General features: G+C 45.6%; 1 protein-coding gene across 2 annotated transcripts in view; it reads left to right on the forward strand.

Annotated features, from left to right (window-relative positions):
• The window catches only part of LOC120913294 (estrogen-related receptor gamma-like), a 101,043-nt gene that overhangs the window by 41,978 nt on the left and 43,993 nt on the right, over positions 1–15,072 (forward strand). For both annotated transcript variants that reach the window (XM_040323152.1, XM_040323151.1), the window contains exon 2: positions 236–609. In XM_040323152.1, the coding sequence (XP_040179086.1) occupies positions 236–609 (374 nt within the window). The remainder of the gene's footprint in view (positions 1–235; positions 610–15,072) is intronic.

Below are 15,072 nucleotides of genomic sequence, written 5' to 3' on the forward strand. Positions count from 1 at the left end.
TGGGATAACGACAGGAGGACAGGCTTTTTTGCCGCCCCCCGCAAAGTGCCGCCCTAGGCCTGGGCCTTGTCGGCCTAGGCCATAATACAGCACTGCATAGATTGCAAGTGCACATAATTTGTTATCATATATGGTTACTGATAAGTGTATTGGTTATCTTGTAAAACCCTTTACCAGCAATGTATAAAGTGATGGTTTGTGATGGTGTTTCATGACGCTCTTTGTTGTCTTCCAGGTTTCTTTGTGGGATATCACACAATCTGAACCTTCAAGTCAAAGCTGAGCCATCCAGCCCAACTCTACAGATGGACACAAGCGGGTACTTTAGCCCAGGTGGCATGTCAGACACCAGCAGTAGCTATGGGCTCTCTGTTGGAGGACAATCTCAGGGTTTGGACTCTCCCACGGCACTGCTTGGATTCCCTGATACCAGTGAAAAGTTGTTTGCAGACAGTCCACCTTCCATGGGGGAGGACTCAGGCATGCAGTGTGTTCTCAGGTCTGTCCCCAAGCGACTGTGCCTGGTGTGTGGAGATACAGCCTCAGGATATCATTATGGAGTGGCTTCTTGTGAGGCCTGCAAAGCATTCTTCAAACGCACAATACAAGGTGAGAACCCTCACTTTCTGTAGGTCTATATGCATTTCTGTGCAATTATATCATTTAATACAGGGGTACCCAAACTTTTGAAGAGCGAGGGCCACTTAAGTGACTTGGTAACTGGTCGCGGGACACAATAAGCAGAGCGGTTGGACGGGATGTCCGCTCTGAATATGCACAGCCCACTATACTCTTTTTTTTTTTAGCGGATCAGATTGGAGGTAGGACACAAGTCGGTTTACGTCTGCCACTTCTTACAGGTGCATGGAGGGTCAAATTCTGTCGGACTGACCTTGCGAAAGGGGCCCAGGCTGCTTTCACACTGATACGCTGCGGTTTTTCCTGCACCGTGGGTGCAACGCAGTACCTTTGGCTTTACTGCACTTTGCAATAGACTTCTATTATATTCTGCAGGTTTGGTGCACTTTCAGAAAGCTCACCAAACTCGCAGGTAATAACAGAAGTCTATGGCTCAAAGCAGGTAACCTGCAGATCAGTTTGAAAGCAGCCCAGTAACCACTGCAAAAGAGATATGCCCATATATACCCTGTGAGTTTAGTAATAAAATTACCTTTAATAACAGTATTCTATTCTATTCCATCCCAGAGCAGGAGGTCGCAGGCCACATCAGAGGGCTCCGCGGGCCACATGTGACCCCCGGGCCGCTGGTTGGGCACCCCTGATTTAATAGGTTTTCAGGTTGATTTGGCTACATTTTGAAAATAGCCGCTCTGCTCTGTCTTTGTTCAATCTTGTATTATTAAAGCGGGAGTTCAACCAATTCCTTTTTTTTTTTTTTTTTTCCCTTAGCTTCCTGCTCGTTTTGTCTAGGGGAATTGGCTATTTGTTTTAAAATATGAGCAGTACTTACCCGTTTTCGAGATGCATCTTCTTCCGTCGCTTCCGGGTATGGGTCTTCGGGAGCGGGCGTTCCTTCTTGATTGACAGCCTTCCGAGAGGCTTCCGACGGTCGCATCCATCGCGTCACTCGTAGCCGAAAGAAGCCGAACGTCGGTGCGGCTCTATACTGCACCGACGTTCGGCTTCTTTCGGAAAATCGTGACGCGATGGATGCGACCGTCGGAAGCCTCTCGGAAGACTGTCAATCAAGAAGGAACGCCCATTCCCGAAGCCCATACCCGGAAGTGGCGGAGAAGATGCATCTCGTAAACGGGTAAGTACGGATCATCTTTTAAAACAAATAGCCGATTCCCCTAGAGAAAACGAGCATAAAGCGAAGGGGAAAATGTGTAAGGTATGGGTGAACCTCCGCTTTAAGAATTAAATAACATACATACAATAGTACACATAGGCATCATTTTGAATTAAGCTTGAAAAGTTGGTCATCACATGGTCTTCACATGATATACATACAAAGATACCTCATAGAATATCTCAACTTTTGGTAGCAGTGCTATGATAGAGACATACCAATCAGATGATATTGCTGATAGGCCACAGCACTGTGGCATTATCCACTTGCAGATTCCCAACAAGATTGGATATCCTTGTTAGTGGTATGGAATCCAATATATTCCATTGGGCCTTAAAAAAGACTACATGCCAACAGAGCTGCATGATTCTGGCTAAAAATGAGAATCATGATTTTTGTGCTTAGAATAAAGATCACGGTTCTCTCATAATTCTTGTTGCATAACATTATCTTTCAGATTATACTAAAAAATTGGACTAGCTTTACTGTTTATTTATTTATTTTATTATTCATTAAAGTGCATTTTTTCCCAAAAAAATGCGTTTCAAGGAAGGCTGCAAAAATACAGGGTGATGTAAAATATTGCAACAACCACCATTTTATTCTTTAGGGTCTCAGCTAAATATATATATATATATCTATATATATATATATATATATATATATATATATATATATATATATATATATATATATATATATATATATATAATGTTTGGGGGTTCTAAGTAATTTTCTAGCAAAAAAATACTGGGCCAGATTCACAACCAGCGGGCGCAACGTAACTTTTCTGATTTAAGTTACACCGCCGCAAATTACACAAGTTAGTGCCCGATCCACAAAGCACTTACCTGGAAATTTGCGGCGGTGTATCCTAAATCAGTCCGGCGCAAGGCGGGCCAATTCAAATGGGGCGAGTCCCATTTAAATTAGGCGCGCTTCCGCGCCGGACGTACTGCGCATGCTCCTGACGCTATTTTCCCGACGTGCTTTGCGCGAAGTTACGTTGCGCCGAGTTTTGTGAATCGCGACGGGTAAAAAAGAGTTGCGGCGGGAAAAATAAAAGATTTGAAAAAAATTCAAAACCGACGCGGGAACGACGGGTATACTTTTGCATGGTAGAGTACCTTTACACTTTTGTAAACGTACCCTATCTTTGCGACGGCAAACTAACACTTACGGCGACTTAACAAAGGGAAAAAGCTTTGTGCATCTCCGTAAGTGCTAATTTGCATACCCGACGCTGGTTTACGACGAGAACTCCCCCCAGCGGCGGCCGCGGTACTGCATCCTAAGATCCGACAGTGTAAGTCCATTACACCTGTCGGATCTTAGGGCTAGCTATGCGTAACTGATTCTATGAATCAGCCGCATAGTTAGAAACAGGGATACGACGGCGTATCAGTAGATACGCCGTCGTATCTCTTTTGTGAATCTGGCCCACTGATTTTAACTTGTAAGCAACAGATGTCTGAAAAAGGCTCAGGCCCGGATTCACAAAGCACTTACGCCGACGTATCTCGAGATACGCCGCGTAAGTGTAACTATGCACCGTCGTATCTGTGCGCCGTGCCCACAATCTGAGATACGCCTAAAATAGGCTTCCTACGACCGACGTAACTTGCCTACGCCGTCGTATCGTGGGCGCATATTTTCGCTGGGCGCATTTTCCGCTCCCATTGATTTTCTATGCACATATGCAAATGAGGGAGATACGCCAATTCATGAACGTAGTTGCGCCCGGCGCATAATATACGCAGTTTGCCTAAGTCGTACATCCGGCGTAAAGTTATTCCCCATATAGGAGGCGCAACTCATGCAAAGGTATGGACCAGGGAACACAAGCCATCGTATCTTTTGTCGTTTACGTTGTACGTGAATATGACTAGGCGTAGGTTACGTTCACCCAGACTAGATTTGAGAGCGAGTGGGAGCACTGGCTTCCTGAATACTGTGCTTGCCTCTCTGCGCTGCGTCGGCGTAGCGTATATTCGATACGCTACCCTGGGAAATATATATGCGCCAATGTATGTGAATCCGGGCCTCAGTCTTTAAGTGGTTAAACGGACCTCATTTACAGATTGAAGTTCATTTTTTTGATCTAAAAGAACTAAAAGATACTTTGTATAAAAATTGAATGTTTAAAAAAAAAAGATACTTTGTTTATAGTTACAGTATCTCCCAGCACTGACGACATTGTGATAAACTTGGCAGGCAGGTTTTTTTTTTTGACAACTGTCAGCTGTAAGCAGAGAACTGAATCAAGGAAATGCTGTATTAAGATTGTGAGGGGGGTTAAATCGAGATCACAATTTTTTAACGATTAATGGTGAAGCTCTACATGCCAGTTAACCCATTGGAGACCTGAATAGGTGGAAGCATGTCAAACCATTTGCCATTTCTTATAGAGTATATCTTAACCGCTCTAGTAGAAAGATCTTGCACTATGTCATGGATATGCAATAAAGTCTGGCAGCCTACCTGTCTCCATGTGTTCATTAGAGGCCTGACCCTCTTTCTGGCTGTCTTTTATCACCTTCCTCCCTGTATGGCTCCACCTTAGGCCATCCCAGGAAGCCTATATTAACCACTGCACTGCTAGTCTGCTTTACTGTTCAACCTTTGTTTGTAACTTGTTCCTGTCTGCAGTGTGCTACGTTTACCTTCCTGTGTACCGACCTTGGCTCATCTCTGACTTCTCCTGTTTGCCTGTTTCCCTGACCCTTGGCCTGTTCCTTGATTACCCTTGTCTGCCTGTTGCCCCGACTTCGGCTTACCCATCACTATCGCTTGTCCTGGTTGCTGCTTCCCCTCTCTCCCTGCGGAGCGTGACCTTGGGGACCCCAGGGGTCGCGACCTAGATCCAGCTGCGGCGAAGGCCATCCTGACCACCAGAGGCTCTGGTGAACACGAGCTGGGTCTTAGACTCCGCGCCCTGGGGAATCTTGGGCTCACACTTCCTCTCTGATCGCAGCAGTTGGTCATAGGGCTCACTACCCTGTGGTCTGGCCACAGGTGACCTGACACACTAGAGCAGTACCCCCACCTCTGGTGATCCTTACCAGGGTAACCTCACTCTTGCTGTTGATTTTTTTCATCATTGGTATTAATGATCACATCCCCGTGTTTGCCTGCACACAGGAATGAACAGGTTTTCATATATAGAATTTCCGATGAAAAAACTTTGATGGGACTACACACGATCGGAAAATCCGATGGAAAAAAAGTCCATGAGACTTTTTCAATCGGAAAATCTGATCGTGTGTACGGGGCACTAGGACCGCACAATACAGACGGGTCTTGACAAAGCAGTATGACTTCTAAATATATTTGCAAATATACAACTAAAACCTCAAATTATTGGGAAAATGATTACACAGTGTAACTGTTTTTTTGGGGAGGGGGCTATAACTGGTAAGTGTGCTAGGTAATTAAGATGATTTAAGGTTCAGTTGGGTTTTAAGGAATAATAGTACACCTTAAATTGGTAATCCCTAAAATTATTTTTTTTAATTCCTGGGTTAAAAACAACCTTGATATAAAGGTTTGCTATTAAAGGTATGGCATATCAGGCTGCCACAATGGTGCCCAGCTATCCTTCAGTCAAAAATGTCACTAGAATATTAGTATACCCCTGTACTGCTGACATGCAGTTACCATTCTGCTGCCATTTCACCATTTTACTGCCATACTACCTCCAATGTGAATGTCTCCCTACAGCTGAGTTCTAGTGTGAAAATTGCATTCTGGGATGTAAGTTAAGGTAGGCTAGATCTTGGACTTGATGATAAGGACAGTATTTCGTTATTGTTTGTACCCACATCCAGGACTAAGTTACGGCGGCGTAGTGTATCTTTGGCGGCGTAAGGGCGCGGAATTCAAATGGATGTGATGGGGACGTGTTTTATGTAAATACGTTGTGACCCGACGTAAACAACGTTTTTTTTTAACGGCACATGCGCCGTCCGTAGGGGTATCCCAGTGCGCATGCTCGAAATTAAACCGGAAAAAGCCAATGCTTACGACGGTGACATCATTCTACGCAAATCCCTATTTGCAAATGACTTTCAAAATGCGAGGCGGGAACGACGGCCACACTTAAAGCGGGAGTTCACCCAATGATGTTTTCTTTTATCTTTTCCCCTTAGCTGGATGCTCGTTTTGTCTAGGGGAATCGGCTAGTTGTTTTAAAATATGAGCTGTACTTATCGTTTTCGAGATGCATCTTCTCCGTCGCTTCCGGGTATGGGTCTTCGGGAGCGGGCGTTCCTTCTTGATTGACAGTCTTCCAAGAGGCTTCCGACGGTCGCATCCATCGCGTCACTAGTAGCCGAAAGAAGCCGAACGTCGGTGCGGCTCTATACTGCGCCTGCGCACCGACGTTCGGCTTCTTTCGGAAAATCGTGATGCGATGGATGCGACCGTCGGAAGCCTCTCGGAAGACTGTCAATCAAAATAGGAACGCCCGCTCCCGAAGACCCTTACCCGGAAGCGGCGGAGAAGATGCATCTCGTAAACGGTAAGTACGGCTCATATTTTAAAACAACTAGCCGATTCCCCTAGACAAAACGAGCATCCATCTAAGGGAAAAAAGTCTTATGTACGGGTGAACCCCCGCTTTAACATTGAGTACACCACCATATAGCAGGGATAACTATACGCCGGAAAAAGCCGAACGCAAACGACTTAAAAAAAAGCACTGGCCGGAACGTACGTTCGTAGATCGCCGCAACTAGCTAATTTGCATACTCAACGCGGAAATCGACGGAAACGCCACCTAGCGGCCGCCGAAAAAATGCACCTGAGATCCGACGGCATACTAAGACGTACGCCTGTCGGATCGATCCGAGATGCAGTCATATCTTGTTTTGTAGATACAAAACAAAGATACGACGCGCAAAATTTGAAGATACAACGGCGTAATTCTTTTGTGGATATGCCCCATGGTTATCTTTGTTGTGTGGTCCTGGGCAGGGGATTGGCCAGTTACATGGAGCCTTTCCTTCCATTGCTATTGCTCCTATGGGGGGACAGCCTTGGATCTGAGCTTTCGGAGAGTTATCATGAATATTAATGGTGTATTGAATGACATGGCAGCCTGTCTATAGCTGTAATTCTAGGCTGATTCGACTGCCATTTTGCCGTCCCCGGGTTCCACATAGACACAATAATATTTGACAGCTCCCTGATGGATGAGGCCAGAGGTTATAACAACATAATTAAATGTTTATTGATTCATCTTCATAACTAAACAGGTGAAGAGAAATCACCTAATCACAGCACTCTTAGGAGTCCAACGATTAACCCTGTGGATGATGTGAGTACTGGAGCCACAATATGGCAGATGGCTTGGCTATGTGGTGCACATATAGGCTCCCTAGTAGTGAAAATCACAGCATATCATATTAACTACTGATTGGCCATTGCCTGTCCTAGCTTGTTACAGGTAGAGGCCACACGTACAAGGAGAATATCCTAGCATAAGTGGATAGCAAGGTTCTCTGCATTAGATATACAACTAAGGCCTCGTACACACGACCGAGATTCTCGGCAAAAACCAGCAAGAAGCTTGCTGGGTTTTTTTTTTGCCGAGGAAACCGGTCGTGTGTACACTTTTCAACGAGTAAACCGTCGAGGATCTCGTCGGGCCAAAAAGAAAGCATGTCTTCTTTTTCCTCGACGGGAATGGGAAAATTTGGCTCGCCGAGATCCTCGGCGGCTTCACAAGGAACTCGACGAGCAAAACGATGTGTTTCGCCCGTCGAGTTCCTCGGACGTGTGTACGAGGCTTAAGTGCTCTCTTATGTTAAAAATAAATACAATTAAAGCGGAGCTCCACCCTAAAGTGCAACTCCCGCTGATCGGAACCCCCCCTCCTCCGGTGTCACATTTGACACCTTTCAGGGGGAGGGGGGTGCAGATACATGTCTAAAGGTATTTGCACCCACTTCCGGCCACACAGTCTCTCGGGCAGACTGCGGGCATGACGTCACCCCCCCCCCCCCCCGTTGTGTTCTGGGAACACTTGGCTCCCAGTACACAGTGGGAGCCAATCGGCAGGCGTAGCGTGACTCGCGCATGCGCCGTAGGGAACCGGGCAGTGAAGCCGGAGCGCTTCACTTCCTGGTTCCCTCACCGAGGATGGCGGCGGGGGGGCAGCAGAGTGACAAGCGATCACTCGTCCTCTGCTGCGGACGGCGCTGGACTCCCGTACAGGTAAGTGTCCTAATATTAAAAGTCAGCAGCTGCAGTATTTGTAGCTGCTGGCTTTTAATATTTATTTTTCAGCGGAGCTCCGCTTTAAGTGCAATAAATTAATATAGAAATGTGATATGTCAATACAAGGTACAGGACGGATGTGACCCTTTGTTTGCCATTATCAAGTCCTTTGGGGCACTATTCCTCCCACTGATATGAGGCACTATTCCTTTCACTGATACGAGACACTATTCCTTTCAATGACACCAGCAATAAAGCGCCATTCCTTCCACTGACAACAGCAGTGTGGAATTAGTCCTCTCATTGACACCAACAATGGGGTATTTTTCCTTCCACTGAAACCCATGATGGGGCACTAATCCTTCCACTGGCACCAACAATGGTGTATAGTTCCTCCCACTGATATTAACGATTAGGCTCTATTCCTCCCATTGACACCAATGATGGGGCACTAGTCCTCCAACTATTAACAATGATGGGTTACTATTCTTCCTACTGTCCACAAGTGCTATGTATTATTATTTTTTTACCCCCACTGGTCACCAAGTTTTATGCCGCGTACACACGACCGTTTTTCATAACGTGAAAAATGCCATTTCTTAAAATGTTCATTAAAAACGATCATGTGTAGGCTTCAGAGCATTTTTTGCGATGTGAAAAATGGCCATTAAAAATTTAGAACATGCTCTAATTTTTCTCGTTGTTTTTCACGTTGTGAAAAACAGTCATGTGTAGGCTTTAACGATGGGAAAAAAGCGTGCATGCTCAGAAGCAAGTTATGAGACAGGAGCACTCATTCTGGTAAAACTAGCGTTCGTAATGGAGATAGCACATTCGTCGCGCTGTAACAGACTGAAAAGCACGAAAAACTGAAAAGCATGAATCGTCTCTCACCAAACTTTTACTAGCACAAAATCAGCAGAAGCAGCCCACTATTCCCACTGATCGCCAAGCCTTGGACAATGTCTATTCCCACTGATCACCAAGCCTTAGATGTCTATTCCCACTGATCACAAAGCCTTAGATGTCTATTCCCACTGATCACAAAGCCTTAGATGTCTATTCCCACTATTCACCAAACCTTAGACATTGTCTAGTCCCACTGATCACCAAGCCTTAGACTCTGTCTATTCCCACTATTCACCAAGCCCTAGACTTTGTCTATTCCCACTGATCACCAAGACTTAGATATTGTCTACTCCCACTGATCACCAAGCCTTAGACTTTGTCTATTCCCACTGATCACCAAGCCTTAGACTTTGGCTATTCCCATTGATCACCAAGCCTTAGACTTTGTCTATTCCCACTGATCACCAAGCCTTAGACTTTGGCTATTCCCATTGATCACCAAGCCTTAGACTTTGTCTATTCCCACTGATCACCAAGCCTTAGACATTGTCTATTCCCGCTGATCACCAAGCCTTAGACATTGTCTATTCCCACTGATCACCAAGCCTTAGACTTTGTCTATTCCCACTGATCACCAAGCCTTAGACATAGTCTACTCCCACTGATGCTGGGGCATTTTTGATTTTCACTGGCCACATTCCAGCCCTCCTGAAGTCTGAGGGACAGTAAACTGGCCCTTTGTTTCGAAGTTTCGTTTGTAGACTCCTGTTCAAGAGTTTTAAGCCTCATGCCTAGTAAACGTGTACGGGTTTCCCTTCGGGAAAACTGCCATGAGTGCTTTTGGCCGGGAAAACCGGCTATGTGTATGCTCCATCACAGTTATCCGACAGGATTCCCGGCGGGTTTTAAGCTGGCAATTTCACTATGGGAAAAGAATGCAGTGGAGCATGCAGACGGCCGGGTTTCCCGACCAGAGCTCTCATGGCAGTTTTCCTGTCGGGAAACCCTGCCGTGTGTAGGGGGACAAAGTAACCGAGCAAGGTTCTTGTTTTTTTCCTCGGGTTTCTTGGCGGTAAAAAGTCTGCCTGGAAACCCATACGTGTGTACTAGGCATTATACACACACGACACATGGACAACGCCCAAAATCCACGGAAAAGTCAGTTGGAAGTCCGATCATGTATATGAGGCTTAAGGCAGAGCAAAGGTCAGTAATGATATTTCAAGTGAAGTTACCCAAAGAGGACAGTCATATTTCAATTGACTGTAGTCCAATCAGCCACAGATAATTTCTGTTATGACTTGTTACACTTTTGGATACCATCATTGTTGAGTAGACAGATTCGGATGGAGTTGCCTGCTGTGGGTGACACAACCTGGCGGAGGTATCCCTTAGGTGTATGCTCTTCCTGTACGGCGACACTTTCCCGTTTCTCACTTTGTGTTCCACTCTCAGAGGGTTATGGATCTTTAGGTTGCAAGTGAGCTGAGGCCTTAAATTGGTGGAATAATCTCATTGATCTGCGTGTGAAGGCTCAATATGGCCAGTGAAAGGGAAAAGGCAATAGTTTGCTTCCCGTTGTATCCTGTCCATTAGCTGTTAACCCCTTAGGCACCACCTTCCTTTGCTGGTAATGGAATCTTGCTAATAGAGTGGAGATCAAACTGACTGGTAAAAATATTTTACATGAGGGCCATCATGGCAGATGAAACATTTACAGAAGAAAAAGTGATCTACAAACTGTTCTTTATGAACTGACAGGACATAGCTCTCTCATTCCTAAGGCGACGATAGACAGGATAATTGTACACAATACTACGGTCAAATCCGGACCATTTATTGTGATTAAAGCGGGAGTTCACCCGAAAAACAATTTTTAACATTAGATTGAGGCTCGTTTTGTAAAGGGGAATCGAGTGTTTTTTTCTTAAATCGAAGCAGTACTTACCGTTTTAGAGATGGGTCTTCTCCGCCGCTTCCGGGTATGGTCTTCGGGACTGGGCGTTCCTATTTGGTTGACAGGCTTCCGACAGGGTTCCGACGGTCGCATACATCGCGTCACGAGTAGCCGAAAGAAGCCGAACGTCGGTGCGGCTCTATACGGCGCCTGCGCACCGACATTCGGCTACTTTCGGAAAATCGTGACGCGCTGTATGCGACCGTCGGAAGCCTGTCAATCAAATAGGAACGCCCAGTCCGGCAGCCCATACCCGGAAGCGGCAGAGAAGATCGCTCTCTAAAACGGTAAGTACTGCTTTGATTTAAAAAAAAAACACCCGATTCCCCTTCACAAAACTATCTAGGAGTAAGGTCCTGAGTACCAGTCTTTTGTAAGTCTTGTGCAAAGGGGGTTGTTGGTTTAGTTTATAGGAGATGCTGATCTTATTCTGTAAGACAGAGCAGGAAATTGGTTGTGAATTAAATTAGTTTTTATGTTCTAATGATCCGATTTCAGCAAAGTAAGATCTGATTGGTCTATATAGGCTTCGACTCCTAGTCCTGCATACTTGATGACCAAGGTGGCTCTTTAACCGCTTCCGGACCACCACCTGCATATATACTGCGGCAGGGTGGCCCTTCAGTGCAAAATCACATACCTGTATGTGATTTCATTTCCTGGGTCTGGGGCCCGCGAGTGCCTCCGGCAACCAGCTCCAACTGTGATTGGACACAGCAAGAGACAATCAGGGGGTCCAGTGGACCACATGTCCACCGGGACCTGGCGATTGCTCTTGAGGCAGACACAACGGCAGTCTGCCTACGTGATTTCACCTTCTGGGTCTGGGGCGCGCACTTGCCGCCAGCGACCCGCTCTGGCTGCGATTGGACACAGCGAGAGACAATCAGCGGGTCCGGCAGACCCCATGTCTGCCGGGACCTTCAGATTGCTCCCGAGGCAGACAGAACAGCAGTCTGCCTACGTGATTTCTCCTTCTACGCGCGCGTGTGTCACTGGCGACCTGCTCCCGCTGTGGTTGGACACAGCGAGAGCCAATCAGCGAGTCCGGCAAACCCAATGTCTGCGGGGACCTGCAGATTGCTCCCGAAACAGACAGAATGGCAGTCTGCCTGTAAACAAGGCAGATCGCTGTTCTGTGACAAGAGAAGACAGAGATCTTGTGTTTCTGTTAAGCAGGAACACGGATCTCTGTCTTCTTACAGTACAAGCACCCCCCACACATTTAGAAAGCACTTCCTAGGGACACATTTAACCCTTTAATTGCTCCTGATGTTAACCCCTTCTGTGCCAGTATCATTAGCATAGCTCCCAACTGTCCCTGGATTTTGTGGGACTGTCCCTGATTTGGAACAAAGTCCCTCTGTCCTCCTCATGTATCCTTAATTTTGGTCTGATCTAAATAGTTGTATATTAAACATGCTTTTTATCTTTCAAAAAGTGTTTCCCAGAGCTAAACCTTTCATCCAATTTCTAAATTGCTGCATTTGTAAATTCCAAAAGCCAATATAAAGGAATAGTAGTGGTAAAAAAAGCACTTGTGGGTTTAGCTAATCATTTTTTTTTTTTTATAATTCTCAATTAAGGGGGCGTGACAGGGGTGTGCCCTATGCCTACATACTTTTGCTGATAGGTGTCCCTCGTTCCCATCTAAAAAATGTGGGAGGTATATCATTTAGCACTGATCACTGTATTAGTGTCACCAGTCCCTAAAAAAGTCCCCAAAAAATAAAAATATATATTTTTTTAAACGCCCCTGTCCCCGGTAGCTTGCGAACGCACACCTAAGTCTCGCCCACATATGTAAACGCCGTTCAAAGCCCACATGTGAGGTATCGCCGCGTGTGTTAGAGTGCCAGCAACAATTCTAGCACTAGACCTCCTCTGTAACTCTAAACTGGTAACCTGTAAAAAAAATTCAAGCGTCGCCTATGGAGAATTTTAAGTACCGAAGTTTGGCGCCATTCCATGAGTGTGCGCAATTTTAAAGCGTGACATGTCGGGTATCTATTTACTCGGCGTAACATCATCTTTCATATTTTACAAAAAAATTGGGCTAATTTTACAGTTTTTATGTTTTGTTTTTAATTCTTGAAACCATTTGTTTTCCAAAAAAAAGGTGTTTGAAAAATGATTGCGCAAATACCGTGCAAGATAAAAAGTTGCAATGACTGTCATTTTATTCCCTAGGGTGTCTGCTAAAAAAACATATATAATGTTTGGGGGTTCTGAGTAATTTTCTAGCAAAAGAATGATGATTTGTACATGTAGGAGAGAAGTGCCAGAATAGGCCCGGTATTGAGGTGGGTGTAAAAGCCTGGTATTGAAGGGGTTAAAGCAACCTATTTAGAAAATAAAAAAACAAACCTTTACAACCCCTTTAAGTGGTTAATGTAACCTGTGAACCCTGAAAATAGATTAAGCCCCTGATCCAATGGATGTACAGTACACAGGCCCAGATTCTCGTAGAATGGCGTAACTTAGGGCGGGCGTAACGTATCTCATTTACGTTACGCCGCCGCAATTTTTTCAGGCAAGTGCTTTATTCACAAAGAACTTGCCTGTAAAGTTGTGGCGGCGTAGCGTAAATTACCGCAAGCCCGCCTAATTCAAATTAGGCGGGTAGGAGGCGTGTAGCATTTAAATTAAGCGCGTTCCCACGCCGAACGTACTGCGCATGCGCCGTCCGTAAAATATCCCAGGGTGCATTGCTCCAAATGACATCGCAAGGACGTCATTGGTTTCAACGTGAACGTAAATGGCGTCCAGCCCCATTCACGGACGACTTACGCAAACGACGTAAATTTATAAATTTCGAAGCGTGAAGGACGGCCATACTTAACATTGGTTGCGCCTCATATAGCAGGGGCAACTGTACGCCGGGACAAGCCTAACGTAAACGTCGTAACTTTACTGCGTCGGCCGCGCGTACGTTCGGGAATTCGCGTATCTAGATAATTTGCATACTCTACGGGGAAAACGACGGAGGCGACACCTAGCGGACAAAAAAAAATTGCATTTAAGATCCGACGGCGTAAGAGCCTTACGCCTGTCGGATCTAATGGTTATCTATGCGTAACTGATTCTAAGAATCAGTCGCATAGATACGACGGCCCAGATTAGGACTTACGACGGCGTACATGGCGTTGCGCCGTCGTAAGCCCTTTGAGAATCTGGGCCACAGTATACGTCTTGTATTATACAATTCTGGTGAATGATTCAACTTACTGACATCCACTCAGGATTGCAGTATGACAGTTAGGGGTGGGTGGGCTCTATTTATGCTATTCCAAAAAGGTCCGAATTCTAAACATAATGACACGAATAATAATTATAATAAACACAAGTCTTTATTAAGAGGCTTATTTGATTTATCCACTGATATGTCTAGGCCCTGTTCATTCATTCATAAGAATTTCTGTTTTAACCCGCGACTGGCGAGCTGCAATTGAGGCCACAACCCCTAATTGAAGTATTGATGGTAGGCTGTGGCAAGTTTCCACAGGGCTGGATGCTGCTCCATCCTGACACAGGAACCCGAGGAGGCATCCGTCAGGCAGAAGAGAGCAGTCAATATTCATTAGTGTGTGTGAGATGTGAGTGGCAGAGCGGCCCTTTACATCCGAAACACGCGGCCCCCCCAGGGGACATTGCTGCCGCTCTACACCAGGCTCTGCCTCTCCTCCACTTTCTCTATGTTTATTCTCATTTGTAATTAAATAAGCTGCAGATACCCCAAAGGAATGAGGGGGGGGGGGATCTGATGGAGGGAGATGAACCAGAATATCAGGCTTACATCTGTCTTTCTGTCACCATTTACAAGTGCAGTGGCTGGGCACAGAAGAGGGCCGTGTACAGGGCCGTACCCCCATAGCAACGCCTCTGCATCTGTGCGGTGTTTAGGGATACCAAGAATATGGGAGGGCAGTTGTATGTGAGCACATTATTCAACTGCCAAAAGGTTTTCATCTATTAACCACTTGATCTCCGGACAGGGCCGGATTTGCTTTCCCTGCCGTCCCAAGGCCTGGTTCCGCAATGCACCCCCTCCCCGCCAAGCGAACCACCCCCCCCAAATCAACAGGGAATGGCAACCAGATGGCAGGGGCGGCACGGTTAGTTCAAATGTTTTTTTTTTTTTTACTTTTTTTTTTTTTTATTTGTAGCTTGTCGTTTACTTTTTTTATAATTTTCTTATTATTTTTAATATTTTTTTTTTATTCTTTACTTTTTA

Source organism: Rana temporaria, chromosome 9 (assembly GCF_905171775.1).
Source record: "Rana temporaria chromosome 9, aRanTem1.1, whole genome shotgun sequence".
In the NCBI taxonomy this organism is placed as follows: Eukaryota; Metazoa; Chordata; class Amphibia; order Anura; family Ranidae; genus Rana; species Rana temporaria.